This window comes from Accipiter gentilis, unplaced genomic scaffold (genome assembly GCF_929443795.1).
Source record: "Accipiter gentilis unplaced genomic scaffold, bAccGen1.1, whole genome shotgun sequence".
Classification (NCBI taxonomy): Eukaryota; Metazoa; Chordata; class Aves; order Accipitriformes; family Accipitridae; genus Astur; species Astur gentilis.
The window spans coordinates 1,775,700-1,794,667 of record NW_026061101.1 but is presented as its reverse complement, the minus strand read 5'-3'; the positions used below and the strand labels follow the sequence as shown (position 1 = coordinate 1,794,667).

The 18,968-nt window shown below is 51.5% G+C and overlaps 1 protein-coding gene across 1 annotated transcript; it reads left to right on the top strand.

Moving 5' to 3' along the window:
• The first annotated feature begins 992 nt into the window (after positions 1-992).
• Positions 993-17,608, top strand: LOC126037430 (E3 ubiquitin-protein ligase RBBP6-like). The gene is made up of 13 exons (XM_049797730.1): positions 993-1,123; positions 2,038-2,207; positions 2,997-3,100; positions 3,550-3,651; positions 3,823-3,901; positions 4,008-4,065; positions 5,233-5,598; positions 5,931-6,032; positions 7,323-7,522; positions 14,942-15,793; positions 16,298-16,480; positions 16,883-16,947; positions 17,516-17,608. The coding sequence occupies exons 1-13, from the start codon at positions 1,011-1,013 to the stop codon at positions 17,606-17,608; spliced, it is 2,487 nt and encodes an 828-aa protein (XP_049653687.1). The 5' UTR covers positions 993-1,010.
• Positions 17,609-18,968: the final 1,360 nt, after the last annotated feature.

The following is an 18,968-nucleotide window of genomic DNA, read 5'->3' as shown; positions in this document are numbered from 1 at the left end:
GACACATGCACACCTTGTTCTTTTCTTCCCCAAAATCTTGTAGTTACATGAAGAAACCCTTGGCTCCACCTCCATCATCATATACTTGCCATCGTTACAGAAAACGTGGCCATTCCATAATGAACTGCCCGACAAATGGGGTAAGATTGTGGGGGACTTCTGGTGTTTCTTGGTTTTTAGTTGTTTTACCCTGGCAGTTAGGTAACAAGTACATGAATGCTCACGTGAAGCATTGCTTCTCTTGGGGTGAAATACAGCGCTTATATGGCAATGTTGCAAAGCCCTTCAGAATTCAAGGGAAACCTGGAATTAGAAATGTAAAATTTTCTTTTTTCTAGGTCATGGACATGAAATGTGTCCATAGATCTTTTTCTGTGAACGTGCATGCGTGTTTTTGTACATTTCAATGTTATTGGAAATTTTTCTGGTTTTAACTCTTTTTAGTGACAGTTCATAGTTTTTAGTGTTTTGTATAAAAAGAAGATGTTTCTGTTGACCCCGTCTACTGAACATTTGTGTGTTTTAATTAGACAAGCCTCTGGTTGCGTCTTCATGCCGTTTAAAGTTAGTCACTGAATGTCCATGCGTGAGGTATGAATTTAGCCTTCCTATAGAGATGGTGAATGTAAGTTTCCCCAGTGAGCGATTCAGAGCACTGAATTAAGCTCTCCCTCTGAATTGCCCTTTGGAGGAGGAGGAGGAGGTTTGTGTCTCTTCTCTGAGTGGATGGTGAGCTAAGGGCTGTTTCACCCTTAAGGAACCTGAGGGTAAGCCAAAGAATGTCGACTGAGTTCAAAACACTGCTCAAGCCTTTGGAACATCCTGGCTGTATTCATTTAGGAAAAGAAGTATTTTAGTCGAGCGACCCTTCTGCTAGGTAAAAGGAGAGGATTAAAGGCTCTTGCTGCTTAAAATAATCATTGAAATGTCATTTTAAGTGTGGGTCTTAAGATGCGGTATGTCTGCATTTCTTGTCTCAATAGGATGAAAGTTTTGGGTCTGTGCCCAGAATGAAAAAGAGCACGGGAATTCCAAGGACTCTCTTGGTGGAGGTGAAAGATCCCAATGTGGAGGGTGTTATGCTGACAAAAACTGGAAAATACGCAATACCATGTCTTAATGTGTAAGTATGGAATTAACTGGACCGACCAAAAAGTGAACGAGAGAAACCGTGCGTACATGTCTGAGTGGCAGTGCAATGAGGTTGACCTGCATCTGTAACGAGGAGGGAGGAAGCGTTGTCATTGTATCTGAACCTCAAAATCTGTGATGCTTTCTAATGTTAAAATAGGGTGGTCGTACTGTTCATGCCCCTGGAACTTGGTTAAGCTTGTGGTACGCTAAGAACCTGTATTTCTGCAAAAGATTTTGGTAGTGGTTACGGTGGGAGTCGTTCTCTGTGGAAGCTCGTTTTGCTTCTGCTTTGTGTTTCAAAGGCTTCTTGCAAAGTTGAACAAATAGCTGTTGGGCTGAGATTTCCTCCCTCTTGAGTTTTATTAGATCTTATTGGTGAAACCGGCTGCAGATTTCCTGTTGCTATGAACTAAGAAAACACTGCTGTGTGCTGACAAGAGTGGCTGTTTTAAAATGCACTTGGTAGCACTTTTGGGTTTCTGTCGTGGACCTCCTTTTGTAGAAGCTGTAACATGGACTTCTTCCACTTATAAAATGTAATTACTGGGAGACTAAGTTTACCCTGAGCCTGAAATTTACATTTACCCTCTGGCAGAGGAGAGGTGGGACTCATTTCACCTGATTTCTAGCTGTCAAGAGATGATTTTTCTCATCTGAGCTAATTTCTTTGTTGATCCACTGAATGGGAGAGCTCTGCAGCGGGAAAATTGTTCCCCCCTCCCTATTCTGGTGTGGTGGCGACAGAAAAGTAGTTTCAACTAAATGCCTATGTTTTAGAAGGCTAATGTGGAGTGAGAAGAATTCCATCTCCTGTCTTCCTTTCATAATATCCAAAGCTTGGAAAAGTTTTCCTTTACCCACCCTTAATTTGTTTCTTTTTCCTTCCCCTTTCCCCTCCTCCAGGGAAGCTTACGCTAGAACGAAGAAGGAAAAGCCTCCCTTTTTACCGGAGGAGCCATCCTCTTCCTCCTCAGGTGCTCCTATTCCAGATGAGATTTTATGTCTCATTTGTAAGGAGATAATGACTGATGCAGCTATTATTCCCTGCTGTGGAAACAGTTACTGTGATGACTGTAAGTGTGAACTCCCATGTTTGTTAATTCAAAACAGCACATCTGCTCTTCTGAAAGCAGAAAGAGGAGGTAGCGAAATTACTTTGTTACCAGTTCTATTTTATACTTAAGTATACCCTGAACAGGAAAGGGCTCTTCTCGTATAAAGGGAAAAAAAGCCAGAGAGCTGTAATAGTTAAATAAATAAATAGTAAAATAAATAGCTTTTTAGTTAAATTTACATGTGGAAGGACGAGTATGAGAGGAGTGGCTGGTTGTGCAGGTGAGTGCAGTATTGAATATTGAGTGCATTTAGTTTGCCCACAGCCCTTTCTCTCATGCAAAACTATATAGCCAACTCTGGTGATTTATGGTGGTCTGCAACAAACGGATAGTTAGAGGCATTTAATCCCCATTTTTCTCCACGGGAGAGTTGCTTAAAACCTTCAGAACTCGAACCTAGTAATGGTTTTTTGAACCGACTATTTGTTTTTTTGAGACAAGTTTTATTCATTAACCTTGAGGGTGGGGACTTCTCACTGTACTATGTAGTGGGAAGAAGACTAGCTGAAACATCAAGACACAGCCTACTCTACATCTTCAAATGTTACAACAGTGACATACCAAAACTCTAGAGTTATTTGCTGCATACTAGAAATTTTTTACGCTATTGAACCTTTATAGCTTCCTGCTCTCCATTCAAGACCATATTCACCTGTTGATCATATACGTGTTTTTATAGTTGATTAGAATGCCCAAAACTTCCTTAGTTTGGCTAAATGCTATTTTGATTATTCTAATTGTACACAGGTATTAGAACAGCCTTACTGGAGTCTGAGGAACGTAGATGCCCAGAGTGTCATCAGACAGGTGTTTCGCCTGATGCTTTCGTGGCCAACAAGTGCCTACGCCGGGTAACGTGATGACTTTTACGTAAAGGGCTTGTAAGAATAGGCTCTTTGTCAAAAGCTGAAAGGGAAGGAAATATTCATTTACATCTGCTTAAGCAAGGTTGAATTGAATAAGGCTGAATTTACCTTTCCAGTACATTATCTGTTATCACAGAAGCTTACAGCTCCTTGGAGACAATCTGGCAAATTCAGGTCACGCTTTTGTTTAAGGTGATTGCCTCGCTTTCAAATTCTGTGTTAACACGGCAGTACTTTGAATACAGACGCTCTGAGTTACCAGTCACTAGTATCAGTGTTTAATGTGATGTGTTCATGTATCGGCATGTTGATTTCTTTTGGGATTGATAGCATTTACAGCTACTTACACAAGTAAGTCTACTCTGTGGAGGCTTTTGTTTGTGTATCTGCTGAAGTTTCATATTACCTTTTCGTAAATGTTCTTCTGCCTCTAGGCTGTGAGCAACTTCAAAAATGGAGCCGGTTACAGAAAAAGGCACCGTCAGCAGGTTTGGCACCAACAGCAGCAGCAGCTGCCACTGCCACCACCCCCGCTCGTGACTCTTAACACCTCCTGCTGCTCTGATGACTGCTGCTGAAGGGTCTCCATATTCGTCTCTGTCAATCAGCAGTTTGTTGGAAGAGAAGGTAAGCTTTGTTTCAACATTTGCAGCGATTCTTGTATTTTAGTAGAGCTTATTTGCCAGCTGTCTGCATTTATTCACAAGGGCTGTCAGATTCCTGTACTAAGACAACCAGCATTACCAAGTCGTCTGGGCCCCCAAGGACAATCAACACTCACCACTGGTAAGGAACTGTAACTTTTAATTTTGTAAAAAGAATTTCTTTTAAAAAACGATCTTCAGATAAACCGAATGGGATTTTTTGCTTTTTCCTCTCTCCGCTCCAAAAGGTCATCCAGCAAGAGCCAGTACAATTTGCTCAGCAGATGGCAGACCAGGCTGGGAACTGTAAGTGTTCTACAGAAATGCAATGTATTAATACTTGTAACCTGTTAAATGAGGCTGTAACACATAAGTTCTACAACAGCTGATTCATAATGAAGTAAGTGTGCACCGATAGTTGTGTAGAATACAAGTGGTCATTAATGTTTAAATGGCCTAATTGGAATTGGCTTTAACAAAGGGCTATGTGCTCGCAGTAGGATTATTTACAATAAAAGTCCAGCGCATAATTGAAAAGAGGACTCTGAAAAATGCACGCTTTCTGAGGAAACCATAAGTGCATCTAAAAATCAAATATAATTAAAGGATCAGGCGGAAAGCCACCCTTTTGCTCGCTGGCTGTATAAGGCTGAAGAAATTGATTTCCCAATAGAAACCAGCCTCCAGCATTCTTTTTTGAACAACTTAGTTGATTCTGATTGAGCAAATAATTGGAAAAGTCAAGGCTGTTATTTTAGGACAATTTTGAGTTTCTTCAATTTAGTCGTCTCAAATAGCCCAGCTGCTTTCTCTCCGATGGGAAGAGAAGAGTCTGTTTTATCTATTATTGCTGTGCCAAGTCAGTCCTTCATTTTTTTATATACTTGACGTTAGATAGACTGTAAGGGTGCAGAGTCTTTATAAAATCTCAAAGATAAATCCAAACAAAAATCGGGATCCATCCCACAGATGGTTTAAAATCTCATATCCAGTAAGCAAGAAAATACCAATGCAGGGACAAGAACAGGCCAAGTACATCATCATGAGGCAACAGCACAGGACGCGTATGTGGAAGAGGTTAAAAGAAGTTTGAGAGAAGATGAGTTAATATTTGTGCAGGACTTTGAAGGTTAGAAGTGCGAAATATTAAGTGTCTCAAGGAGTAGCAGAGGGGCGGTGGGCACATGGCACGTGGGAGATGGGAGCCTCTGTTAAGCATGGGCAGCCTCCACCCGCAGCTGCAAAGCTGAGTGTAAGGAGAGAAGACCGAGGGGAGTGTTGGGGGTGAGGATGTGGAAGGCGAGGATGAGGATCAAGAAATGAGTGTAATCTCCCGTGAACGGAAAGCAGGGAGAAAAATGCTTAAGTTGAGAACAAGAAGTGCTCGCCACCATGCTCCCGCTTCCTTCGCTTTCCCCTTTGAAATCAGGCAGAGTGTAACAAACAGTGACACATGTTTTCGGGTTTCGTTAGAGGTCCAAACCGAGGACGCCTGCACAGTGAGTGTACCCAAAGGACTCAGGCGCCAGCACTACCAGAATCAACACCAGTCTTTGTGCCTGTGCCTCCAGCTCCCTTGTATCCTCCAGCACGCCGTGCACTTCCTCTTCCACTGGGGGTACCACCACCACCGTTTCCTCCTCAGTTTCCACCTGGCCAGCCTCCACCTGCTGGGTGCACTGTCCCCCCTCCAGGATATCCCCCAGCTCCTGCAAACACGCCATCAGCTTGGGTCCCAAGAGCAGTACCCATGTCTCCTTCACTTACCATCCCAAGGACACAAGCATCTCCTTTCTCTAGGGAGGAGTTTTACAGAGAACAACGGAGTCTTAAAGAGGAGTAAGTATTTGGCTCAGTGAAGCTGCGTGGGGCTTCATGTTTGTATTTTGATGGCATAACGAGCTGCAGTTACACTCAAGTGCACCTGACGTAAGCAAAAATGACAGTGTTTTTTCCAATATACTTTTTTGTTGCAGATGGTAAACATGCAAAACTAAACCAAGACAAATGTCATTCTAGAACTTTCCCTAAAACTTGTAGGAATGCTAAACTGTTTTTGCTGAAATAGCACGTTCCCCTTTTGCGTTTGCACGCAGTCTGTATTTTCTCATATAGGCCATGTTTTGTTTCTTGGTGCCTTTTTGTAATAAAGGTCAAACTTATTTTAAAAGGGGAAAGAAAAAGTCCAAACGCGATGAGTTTGCCAGTGATTTTGCTAAGGAATTGATGGAACGTAAAAAGATTCCAAAGGAGCGTAGGCATTCGTTTTCCAGGTAACTGGTTTACATGTCTGTAATGGAGAAGCAGGTTGTCTGGAAGAATCAGGGGGAGTTCCACTGCACCTCTCTCTCATTGGATGGATTGGATGATTCAAGGGATTAGCAGGGATAGGAGTTTCATATGTAGGTTACTAGCTCAAATATGGCAGAGATTACAGATAGTGATAATGGGGCAGCAGTTGTTAAGGAACGGGGGCCTCTTTCCCTGAAGCTTCTCTGCAATGACACCCTTCACCTCCTGAGAGCCGTGAGGAGGCTGGGAACTGAATAGGTGTAGCAGCCGGATTTTCTGCATCTCCCTGTTCTGATTGTAACCATTACCTCAAAGCACATCGGAGGAGATAAGTGAGAGAAATTGTCTCCATTTCCTCTTTTGTCTCTCTCCTGTGGATACACGGAGAGATTTTAAGCTGGACTGCAAACTGGTGGCTTTCACTAGAATTTTGTTGACATTGTTAAATGAAAAACAAGAAAAACTTGTGAAGAAAAAACTCAGGGCAGCTGATGTTTTCTATCCCCCAAATCACTTGGGCAGGAGTCTGAATAGCTGTCTCTTAGTAATGCTGTCAGTAGCTTTCCTAGAGTAATGGCATTGAGTCATATTACTCGAGGCTGAGTTTAGAAGCCTTTAGATACGACTTTTTCTTGAAGCACGGTCACTATCCTTGGTTAGAGCTAGAGGTATGTGCAAGATGTTGCTAGGACATTGGGCTAGAAGTGTTGATTGTAAGACTGCAGTACAAGTATTTTGCATCCTGTACAAATTGCCAAAGAAGTAGTGAAGTTAAAGAGACTAAGCAGGCATTTTGAAATTGAGCTTTACTGTCTTCAGGCCAAACCATGTTTTCCTGATGTTTGATACTGCACTGTAGCCATTAAGACTTGCTCTTTTTGCATCTTACTGCAACAACAATGAATTGCGCTGCATGTAGTTGCAGAGTAGTGAAAAAAAGTGTGCATTGACATAGCAGTAGAGGCCACTATACACCACCTGAAATCGGCCAATAGGTATGGTAGTTCATGTGGTAGAAGTGAGTGGAAACAGACTTGGCCTTCCTCTCTGTTTTTCCACTAACAAAGCAACAGCTGTTCTGTCTTGTGAGCAGAAACTTTTACATGTTATTAAGTCCTTCAGCTGGCAGTAGCATTATGTCAGCAGCTGAAAGAACATAAGTGTATGGAGAGTGAGAAAACCTCAAACCAAATTTGGGAGGAAAAAACTGGGGAGAGCGACTGTTTTGAATTAACTTGTGTGTGTGTGTGTGTGTTGTGTTTTTTTTTAAGGTCCAAGCCTCCTTATAGTGCTTCGTCTTACTCTAGAAGTTTCTATACCTACTCCAAGTCAAGATCAGCTTCTTCCCCCTCTCGCTCCCACTCTCGGTCATTTTGTCGTTCCCATTTGCATTCCTACTCGCCATCGCGGCCGCATCCAAGAAGAGGCAAAGGGAAGAGTCGTAACTATTGTTCTAGGTCAAGGTCACCTGGTAATAGAGCTGGAAGTTACCCTGAAAAATCTTCTGGAAGAGCGCGCCCTGTCATCAAAGATCCTACCAAATCAAAAGAGAAGGAAGTGGAATATCCACAGGGAGGTGGCAAAGGAAATAAACATAAAAAACACCAGGAGAGAAGAAAAGGAGATGAGAATGAAGGATTTCCTTCATTTCGTGAAAAATCTCCTGGAATGGAACCTCCTGCGAAAAAAGTGAAGGAGGAGTTGCCCAAGACAGGCAGTGTTGAAACATCTTCCTCTCAAAAGGGTGAGAAGGTTCTTGGTACCCCCCAGAAAGTTCACCCAAAAGTGACAAAAGATCACCCAGAAACCAGAGCAGCCATGGAGGAAAAGGCAAAGAAAGACCACAATGAAAATGACAGTGAGAGTAATGTATCTGCAAAAGATGAGGGAGCTGCAGGAAAAAGTCCAAAAGACCCGAAAGAAAAGTCTGCTGATAAGGTGAAAGAGGATACGGCAGCACCTGCTGCAGTTGACCAGCCTGAAGCAAGCAGAAGTCAAAGCCGTCCCAGTGTTAGCTGTAGTCAAAGGCCTCCTGAGAGTCAGCCTCGAAGCCACAGCAGCAGTGCCAGCTCAGGAGAGAGTCAAGACAGCAAGAAAAAGAAAAAGAAAAAAGAGAAGCAGCAGCACAAGAAGCATAAGAGTCACAAGAAGCATAAGAAACACATTGGAAGCGAAACGGAATTGGAGAAGAGCCAAAACCACAAGAAGGAAAAATCGAAGGAGAGCAAAGATAAAGATAAGCAAAACGTGAAATCTGTCACTACATAGAATGACGGATATTAAAAAAATGACTTAATTCCCAAGTCATCGGTATTAAATTTTGTTAAAATGTAAATGAATTCAAGCGTTGCAAATAGTGACATGGAAGACCTTGTGCTGCACTTAAAATATTGCTGCTTGATTATTTGAGTTTTACATCAGAGCTTTATAGAAGTGAACATTTTGTAGAGAATTGTGAGTTGTGGCCATGTATCATGAAAGGTTTTGCTGGGGCATGTTATTTTAAACCATTGTTGATTAACAAGGTTTGGGTGGGGTATACTGCAAAAATTTTCACAGCTGAATTTTGTTTTACTTGCCTGGCAGAAGAAGGTGGTACCTGTTATAAAATAGCAGCAGCAAAATGCTTTGCAGAATCCATCACAGCCCTGTTATGTCCCTTTTTGGTTACAATAAATTTTCAGTAAACTATCCAACGTGATGAGATTTGCAGTGATAGCTGAACAGGAGCAGAGAAGAGGCTAGTGACAGAAAAAAGGTACCAGTAGAAGCTTGCTGGTAGCTAACACGTACAAAAAATAACATATCAAGGGGTTTCATTTTGAAAAGACAGGTAGGACTTTAAATCTTTTGAACTGATGCGACGTGGGGAGGTGCTGCCAAGAGGTATGTTTTTTTCCTGTGCCAAGTGGCCTTGTTTTTGTATTGTAAAAGGTAGGATGTGGCCCCAAACAGAGAGCCAGTCTTCACAGCTGGTCCTGACTATTTTAGAATAACGTTCAATACGAAGCTGTCATATTTCAACCTTGTTCCAGTTTGTTTGGAAAGCTGTTGTCATTTGCCAGCAGACCCCCCCGGACACCTGGGAGCCCCCCGGCCACCTGGGTCCCCTCGGTCGCGCTGCGGCCACAGCTTCATCTCGGTGAAGGGGACGGAGAACTCGAAGCCTTTCCAGGGAAACCAGTTGCTGCCCTGGGGAGAGCTGGGGAGGGGGGGTCCATCAGGCCCTGTAGGCACCCTGTAGGCACCCTGTAGACCCCTGTGGGGCCCTAGAGAACGCCCCCCTGCCCTGTCCCTGCCCCAGGCTCTGTCGCTCCTATAGGGGCCCCATGGCCAGGCAGAGCACTGGGGGCAAGTGGGATATGCTGGGAGCAACTGGGAGTAACTGCGACTATGCTGGGGTGCAACTGGGATCACACTGGGAGCAAGTGGGCCCATGCTAGGGGCAACTGGGAGCAACTGGGATCACAGCGGGGGCAACTGGGATCATATTGGGAGTGCCTGGGAGTGACTAGGAGAAACTGGAAGCACAGCTGGAGCAAGTGGGACCGTGCTAGGGACAACTGGGAACATACTAGGAGCAAGTGGGACCACACTGGGAGTGACTGGAAGTGACTAGGAGCAGCTGGGATTTTCCTGGGGGCAATTAGGACTATGCTGGGGGGCAACTGGGAGTGACTGGGACCACACTGGAAGCAAGTGAGATCACACTGGGAGCAAGTGGGCCCCATGCTAGGGGCAACTGGGAGCAACTGGGATCACAGCGGGGGCAACTGGCATCATATTGGGAGCAACTGGAATTGTACTGGGAGTGACTCTGAGCCTGCTGGGGGCAACTGCGACCATACTGGGTCAACTGGGAGCAAGTGGGACTATGTTGGGGGGCACCTGGGACCATGCTGGGGTACCTGGGAGCAACTGGGATCATATGGGGTGAGACTGGGATCATCCTGGGAGCAAGAGGGGCGGAAGCCTGCCCCACCTCCCCGGTCAAGAAACGCTGAGCTGCATGTCCGGACGCCTGGGTCCGCCGGGGTGCCCTGCGGCTGGGGGAGGAGCCATGCAAATTTATGCTAATGCCACCCCGCGGCTGCTTCTCCCCCTCCCGTCCCCTCTCTGCACCTCCAGGGCACCATCGAGACGCGGCCTCCGGCGGCGCAGAGCGGCCGCGCGGGCGCCTGTTGGTCGGACGGTGGGCGGGCGGGCGAGCCGAAATGACGTCATACGGGACGACGCGGCGGGAGGTTTGAATCCGGGCGGCGGCGGCCGCAGGTTGTGCGGGGGGGGGGGGGCTGGGGGGGCCCGGACGCCTGGGTCCCCCCAGAAGCCAAACAGTCCCCCCACCCAAGGACACAGCCCCGAACTCCTGGGTGTCCCCCGGAATTCCTGGTTCCCCCCCAGATGCCCGGGTTCCCTGGCAGCTCCCCAAAGAGGAGGTGACCGATGGTGTAGAAGGGGAAAACCTCAAAGGGGTCCAGGAGGGCCCCCCCATGGGAACGCAGCTCCTGGGAGGGGCACGTCAGAAGGGGGTTTTCGGGTCCCCATTGGGGTATTGAGGGACCCCAAGGGGGTACTAGTGTTACCGTAAAAAGCCAGTCAAAGCAACTCTGTAAGACTCAGGTTGGGAGTTTTAGAAAGTAGGCATTCTTTATTGCAGCGCTGGATGCACGGGGGGTAGTTTCTTCTAACGGGCGTACCGCTACCTACAGCAAGCAAAGATTCTATTGTTCTAATATACAGATATTCTCATTACATTTCCCGGAATTGTCATACATATTTATGTTATTTCCCAGAAATTATTTACATAGTGTCTGCCCTTTGGGGCATGACATATTTTGGGGGTCTCCAAGGGAGTTTTGGGGTGTCCCAAGGGGATAGAGGGGATCCCCAAGGGGTCCAGGGCCCCCCCCGTGTGAGAGCATATTTTCGGGGGGAGTGTTGGTGTCTCCAGGGGGGTCCTGGGGGGCCCTAAGCAGGGGTTTGGGGACCCTGAAGGGGTTTTGGGGTGGCCCAGAGGAATATAGGGGACGTTAAGAGGGTATTGAGGTGTCCCAGGGAGATATAAGGGGCTTTTAAGGGAGTTTTGGTGTCCCCATGGGTGGCATTGGGGGTCCTAAGAGGGTTTTGGGGAGCCTAAGGGGGTTTGGGGTCCCTAAGAGGGTTTGAGGGTCCCTAGAGAGGATATTGGGGCGTGCTAGGGTGGGGCACTAAGGGAGCTTTGGGGGTCCCTAAGGGGGTATTGGGGATATTGGGGGACTCTTAAGGGAATGTTGCGGGGTTCTGAGGGGATATTGGGGTTCCTTAAGAGGGTTTTGGGGCACCCGAGGGGGAGGGGAGGGGCTCTAAGGGTGATTTCAGGGTCTCTAAGGGGATGGGGGAGGGGTCGGGGTCCCGGGGCAGGTTTGGGGGTGGCTGGGGGGGAACCAGTGTCTGGGGGTCCCCAAGGGGTAAGTTGTGGTTTGGGGGGGGTCCAGGGGCAGGTTTGGGGGTTCGGGTGGAGGGTGTCAGTTTTGGGGCGCCCCCCAAACTCACTGCCCCCCCCAGGCACACGCGCAGGACGGCCCGTGTCGGCAGGTGAGGCGGTGGAGGTGCAGCGCCCCGCGGGCCCCTGCCCCCCCCGCCCTTTACCAGCAGCAGCAGCGCGACTGCCATTCCTGGGGGGGGGCAGCATGGGGTGCACCCCGGAGGAGTGCCTATATTCGAGGGGGGACCCGGGAAGCCACACCCCTTTGAAGTCACGCCCCCAGCCACACCCTCCATCACCCCCTCAGTACCCCCATCCCCCCCAAACTGCACCCCCAAGGGAGAGGTGCCCCAACCCCCGCCCTGCACCCACGGGACCCTCCTAGAGCCCTCTCAGCACCCTGGGGACCCCCCCCCCCATCTCCCATAAGACCCGCTCAGCACCCACGGCCCCACCCCAGGCCCCCTTCCTGGCACGTAGGGTCCCCCCCCAGCACCCGTAGCACCCCCTCAGAGGTCCCGCCAGCACCCATAGGACCCCCCAATGTCCCCCCAGCACCCATGGGCCCCCTGCCAGACCCACCCCAGCAGCAACAGCAACCCCCCGGGGGGGCAGTTCAACAACACCCATGTATTGGGTTGCCTGCAGTGGGTGGGGGTGTCCCTCAGACCACCCCCACCTCCAGCCCCTGCTGGCACCAGGCCAGCTGCAGGTCCTCCGGGTTGAGGGTGACGCAGCGGGCGTGCAGGGAGCAGAGGTGGGCATCCTCCAGCAGCCATGGGACCCCCCCCCGATGTCCCCCCAGCACCCATGGGACCGCCCCCGCAGCACCCACGTCCTGCAGGGCCACCAGTGCCATGCGCTGCCACCAAGAGCCCACTCCCCCTAGGGAAGAGCAAGCTGATCTCCCACACCTGGGGACACGGAGACACTGGGGGGGGACACCATGGACACACGCGGGGGGGGGCACCCTGGGGACAGCCTGGGGACACCCTACCCCAGGGCAAGGAACACCCTGGGGACATGGGGGAAAGCACCCTGGGGACACCACCCTGGGGATGGGGACATGGGGGACACCACCCTGGGGACACCACCCTGGGGATGGGGACATGGGGGACAGCATGCCCTGCGGACAATGCCGGCATGGGGACGCTGTGGCTGTGGGGACATGGGGACAGTGCCACCATGGCCGGAGGGGCACAGGGGACACCATGTCCTGGGGGACACCGTCGGGGGGCAGGAGGGGAACCAAGGACATTTGGGGGGGACAAGGACACCGTGTCATGGCGGGAGGGGAGGGCACCTGCGTCATGGCGGGGAATGAGGACACTGGGGGCTGTGACGGTGCTGGGGACATGGGGGTCCCACTGGGGGGGGATGCTGGGGATGGCAGGGGCCCGAGAGGATTTCGGGGGTCCTGGGCCGGGGGGGTGGGGTTCAGGTTCAGGGCAGGGAACAGGCCAGAGAGATGATGGGACAGAAGAGAGGGGTGCCGATCAGGAGAAAGCGGTGGAGAAGGGCAAAGCTGCGACGGCCTGCAGGACAGAGAGAGACGGCAAGACCGAGGGCCGGGGAGCAGGAAAGAGGGAAAAGCCGAGGCAAGTCCAGGGAGAGGTGGGGTGGCAGAGGAAGAGAGAGCCTTGGAGGAGAGGGAAAGGGGGGTCAGGGAGCAGAGCCCCGTCCCAGAGAGGAGGAGAGGTCCAGGTGTGAGGGTCGAGCCCCAAGGGACTGTCCTGAGAGCCTGGGCAACGCCCCGAGAGACCCAACATGGACGTCGCGGGGAGGGGCCCGGCGTCCCTTCTCCTGACTGACGGGGGTCTCGGCCACTCCTGGAACAGGGGCGGGAGAAGCTTCCAGAAGGCCAGGACCTGGGGCCGACAAACAGGGGCAGGCAGGAGTGAGAAACACCCTGTCTCACTCCCTCCCGACACCGAATTCCCCGGCTGGCAGTTGCGACGCTGGAGCCGGGGCTGGTGAGCTCTCTCCCCCCACCCCCCTTTCTCTTCAAGTTGTTAAGGCAAGGCCTTAACCTTGGTTTCCCAGAGAGCCACATCGCTTCGGTAGAAGCTAGACCTGTGAGGGGGCCAATGCTGACAGAATATTCGTTCTCTAGGCTTCTCCCCTCAAAGTGGGTGTCTGTGTGTGGACCTGGAGTGTAACCTCACCTTAATCCACACGGAGGGGTTTTGCAGATCTCGGTCTCTTCCCCCCTCCCCACAGCTGGGACGTGACAACCGGGGAGCAAGAAAACTTACGCGGAGGGAAAGGGGACGGGGCAGGGAGGGACTGGGACACAGAAGAGGGGTGACGTGACCCCAAGGGCCCAGGACTCGCCCGAGTTCCTGCTCTCTGCCCTGCCAGGCAAAGTTTAGAGTTCAGGCACTTCTTTCCCTCATCTGTCTGTCCTTTCCTCCCTTCCTCTTCTGTAGCTCCACTCACTCGACTGTCCTCCACCCAAGAGAACACGCTGGTGCCTTGCAGCTCTTACAACACGAGGCTTCCTAGGTACACAGCCCTGCACGTGCGCACACACGCTCTGCGTGGCCGTACCGTCATTTTCCTTCCTTCCTTGTACAGGGAGCGGGACAGAGAGGTGCGGAGAAAGGAAAAAATAGCACGGGGCTCTGGGACAGCCGGAGAGGGATTAGAAAATACAGGCAGAGAGTCAGAGAAAGAAAGAAAGAGGAGGAAGAAAACAGCGATGGACTAAAGAGAGAGCGGGAGGCATAACAACTGGGGGCAGGGGGCTGGACAGAGAGTGATGGGGAGGGACCACAAAGAGCAGTTCTGGGCAGCTGCCCCCATTTCTTGAGCACTCCCCAGGAGCCTCGAGAAATGTGCTGCCTGCAAAAGCCCTGCCTGGGGCCCAGTCCTGCGCCCTGACACTGGTGACAGTCACCACCTTGCCGAGTGTTCAGGACGGGGGAAAAAAAGGCCAGCTGGGGGGAAAAAGCTTACCCAGCTGTGTTTTTGTTTGTTTGCTTGTTGGTTTTGCTTTTAAAAAAACCTGTTTCCGCTCTAAAGACCACCTGCAAGGAAGAAGGAACCAGGCGTAGCACGCTGGACACATTTAAGGCCCGAACCCATTCAACAGCCACACAAACCACCGCTCACTCACGCTGCACACACTCCACCACCTGCCTGCAGGTACAGGCGGCCGCCCTCGTGTAGGTAGTTAGGGCCAGGCGGCCGGAAGATATCGCGCTGTCCGGAAAGACAAAGCCCCTCTCCTGATAGCCAATGGCGTTTAGTTGATGATGCAAGCGGACGGAAGTGATGTTGTAACCCCAAGTTATATAATGCCGTGTTACGCAGCAATAAACGCCCTTTGCCGTCCACCACGTTGGTGTCTGCGAGCTGGTGGACCGAGCGACCTGGGGTTGGTCGCCGCGCCGTTCCTGAACCAGGTCGCCGCGCCCTCTTAAGGCGACAAGTGGTGCCGAAACCCGGGAATCGTCGCCTGGACGGGTGGACGGCGGCCGGAGCGGCAGGAGCAGCCCGGCGGGGAGGACGCTCCCGGACCAACAAGGAGGATGGAAGCCCTTGTGAAGGTCGTATCACAGTTACATAAGCAGTGGGGTATCGATTGTAAACCCAAAGATTTTACTCTCGCAGTTGCGAGGCTTTTGCAAATTGGGGTCATTGATGATCCGGTGGATATTCTCCGCTCCGAAGCACGGGATAAATGCACTAAAGCGTTAGCCGAGGAGACGATGTCCTCGGGTTGTGGAAAAAACCTTAAGTCGTGGGGGAAAGTTGTACAAGCCCTGCAGAAGGCTGTACAAGAACAGGCTACCTGGCGGGCAGCAAAGAACTGCTTGTTGTCCACCCCGAAACTGGGAGTCGGGGCAGCCCCGCAGACTTTGCACCCCCCAGCTGACAACGATTCTGCTGAGCCTAAAGATCTCCACGAGGGTGACGCGTCCCCTCAGCTCCCGAACCCCGACCCACTTACGGAGGGACAGAAACGAGCTAAATCCTTCTGGGGTGGGTTAGCTGAGGAGGCCAGGGGCGCCGCGGAAAAAGCAGACTCTGGGGAAGTCTGGGCTAAAGCACCGCCCTACGCCCCCCAAAATGGCGCCGAGCCCAAAGGAGGAGGGCGGGGCGAGGCTGCCTGTGGCGGGAACAGGGAGGAAACGCGGGCATTGACGGGCGCACATGGATGGGACGAGGAGGAGAGCGAGAACGAGAAAGGCGGTGGGAGTGACCGGGAAGGGGAGGGGAGCGCGAGCGAAGGGCGGAAAGCCAATCAGGGCGGCCGTCTGGAAAAATGCCCTTGTAGGGCAAACCCCTGGCGGAGCAGAGGGCGGGGCGAGCCAAGAGGGCGGTGCAAACCCAGAGGGAAGGGTGAACCAAGGAGGAGGGGCGAGCCACGAGGGAGGGAGCGGCCCGCCCGCAAGGGTAGCGGGCGGGGCCGGAGCCCGGCAAAAAGGCACGGGAAACCGGAAGCAACTAGTCAGTCGAGTTGCGACTCCGGAGCAGACGCTGGCCCGGACGGGTGGCTCGCAACCGATTCAAATTCAGAGGGAGATGAAACGGAAAGAAAGAGAGTTAAGAGGAGCCAAACTAAAGATAAACCGCGAGGGGGAGAAATCCCTCTCCCGGACTGGAGGAAGATAAAGATGGCGTGTGCCGACTGGGCCCCATCAGCCGTGCTAGCGTTCCCGGTGACGGATGGGGGACAGAGGGTTCCCTCGCCCATAAACCCTAAGGACATACAAGCGATTGTCAAGGCAGTCGCGGATAAAGGGCTTAATTCTGCCATGGTCTCCACCCTCACAGGTGGTGTTTTCGGGGGAGATGACGTGCTCCCGTTCGATCTAAAACAAGCTTGTAGACTGATCTTGGATGGGGCAGGGATGATTGTTTTTAAACAAGAATGGGAGGAGAACTGTGCGGGAAGACTAGCCCAAGTAACCGGGGCGGAGCACCCGCTACATGGCTCCAGCCTACAGCGGCTGATGGGTACGGACCCAACAATGATCGTTGCCTTACGTTTTCTGTTCAAGTTTGTGATGTACATACTTTTTAAGGTTGTTACGTTTTCTATACAAGGTTATGATATACATATTCTTTTAAGATTGTTATATTTTAGGCAATTTAAATACGCATAGGGAGGGGGGAAATGTAGGTAGTTAGGGCCAGGCGGCTGGAAGATATCGCGCTGTCCGGAAAGACAAAGCCCCTCTCCTGATAGCCAATGGCGTTTAGTTGATGATGCAAGCGGACGGAAGTGATGTTGTAACCCCAAGTTATATAATGCCGTGTTACGCAGCAATAAACGCCCTTTGCCGTCCACCACGTTGGTGTCTGCGAGCTGGTGGACCGAGCGACCTGGGGTTGGTCGCCGTGCCGTTCCCGAACCAGGTCGCCGCGCCCTCTTAAGGCGACGCCCTTGTTTCTTGAGTGCCCCCCAGGAGTGGCACCACCAGGTACCTCAGAAAACCGTGCTGCCTGCAAAAACTTGAGCACAGCTTAATTCTGGGCAGTTTTTCCTCTTTTTAGGCCTGCTGGCTAAAGACCCATCTGTCAAGCGGTGGCTCAGGACCACGGCAGGGCCGGCGGCACTGCTTTCTGAATCCTGTGGCAGCGATAGGCAGAGGGACAGGTTGTCAAATCCCAGGGCCGGGTATGCGTGCAGGCTGTCAGGGTCAGCCCTGCCTGGTTTTTCCCAGGGAAGCCCCAGCTGGTGTCGGCCCCGTGCTGCAGCCCTGGGGCAGAGTCTCAAGGACCCGGGCATTTCTGCAGGCGCTGCACTCTGCTGGGCCCCACCGCCGGCTGCCCGGGGCTTCCCCCGTTCTCTCAGCTCTGCTTTCTGCCAGCGCAGGCTGCGTGACAGAATGGCTTGCCCGCTCCCCCCAGCCAGTCCTGACCCATCTCTGCAGCTCGTACGGGGTGTCCACGTCACACAGCTGATTTGGGGGTGGCAGGTCTCTCTTGTGGCACCCTGGGGATGGGGCAAAGCAAACCCTCATTGCTACCTTTTGATCTTGTCCGCAGGGAGAGCAAGAGGAGACGTGCTGTCTGCTGGAGAGCATCCTGCACGGAGGTGACAGCCGATTGCACCTGACAGCAACGCTGGGACCTGCCTGACAGCAAAGGTGCCAGTGGCCGCAGAGCAGCCCAGGTGAGCAGGTTCTCTTGGAGGCCACCAAAGCAGCCTTCCTCCACCCCTGGTTTTGGTGAGATCCGGAGCAGCGCAGGGATGTTTCTCAGGCATCCAGGCCTGAGGAGGGCTTGCCAGTGCCCCCGTGAGAGATCCTCCTCCCAGGAAGCACCTCCTCGTAGAGCAAAGGCTCTATCCAGCCTGGGTACGGGTGCCCCGCGCGGTGTCTCAGGGAGGACGGGGTCATCTGCCTGATGGCTCTGGCACAGAAATGGTGAGCTGAAACCCCGTGGTCATGGCTGGCCGGTTCAAAGTCTCCGAGTGCCTCAGCCTTTCTCCCCGAGAGTGTTCAGGCCAGGCACTTTTTCCGGGTGTGACAGATGATGTCAAGATGGATGGTGGCAACATCCCGGTGGCTGTGTCCCACTCCCACTTCTGAGTTGTGATGTCTGAAATCTGGGGCCACCTGAAGGGCCTGGCAGAGATTTCCAGGGGGTTTGTGTTCAATTTTTTGCTCTCTTAGGGCTACCATGTGCTAGGGTTATGGGATGCTAGGGTTGCAGTTCACTAGGGTTATGGGGTGGCAGGGTTATGGTATGCCAGAGCTGAAGCGAGTTAGGATTAAAGCGTGTTATTGTTATAGAGAGGATCTGGGTTCGTTGGCCCTGGCTTCCTGGGGTTAGGCTATTTTTACCTTATCTTGTGGTCTGCATGGTCTTTCTTTGCGCAGAGTCCTTTTTTTTAGCTTGATTGCCTTTTCAGGGTTTGGATAGGGACCTTTGGTTTGGGTGTGCTAATTCTGGTGGATTTGTTGCTGTTGTGGTGGATTGTGTTGTGTTTCCTGTCTTGAAACCAACATTTCTGGTCTACTATGTCTACAGCAGGTTGGGCAGTGGCAGTTCTGGTGCGGTCTGACTCATTTCTGGTGGGTTGGTGGGTAGGTAGGTAGTTAGGGAGGACTTGCGGTTCCTGGAAAATGACTGCCAGATGACTGACGGGCAATTGTGGGGAGAGGTGAGAGGTTTTCTGGCCCATAGGTAATGACTGCCAGAGGACGAAGTGTACTTCTGAATGTATGTGGACTTCCAAATTCATGGTCATTTCTCCTGCCTTGAGGAAGAGCTATGGGAAGACACGAGCCACACGGAAGGACAAGGGTTTCCCAAGGGAACGTGGCTCTTTGGTTTTTGCTCATGAGTAAAAAACCTGCGGGGAGGCTGCTATCGTTAAGTTCAGTGACGTTTTGTAAAGTGCTGGACTGAGTGTCACGTGACTTGAAGCATTGCTGAGAAATGGTGGAGGTTTGTCTGCGTGTTCTGGATGCTTTGGGTTTGAACATGTGCTCGT

Coding starts and splice junctions, on each gene's coding strand:
- LOC126037430 (XM_049797730.1), top strand. CDS start 1,011: ATGAAAAAGAGCACGGGAATTCCAAGGACTCTCTTGGTGGAGGTGAAA. Junction 6,033..7,322: donor CGTAGGCATTCGTTTTCCAG/GTAACTGGTTTA, acceptor TTTTTTTTTAAG/GTCCAAGCCTCCTTATAGTG. Junction 16,481..16,882: donor CAGCCTACAGCGGCTGATGG/GTACGGACCCAA, acceptor TTCCCGAACCAG/GTCGCCGCGCCCTCTTAAGG.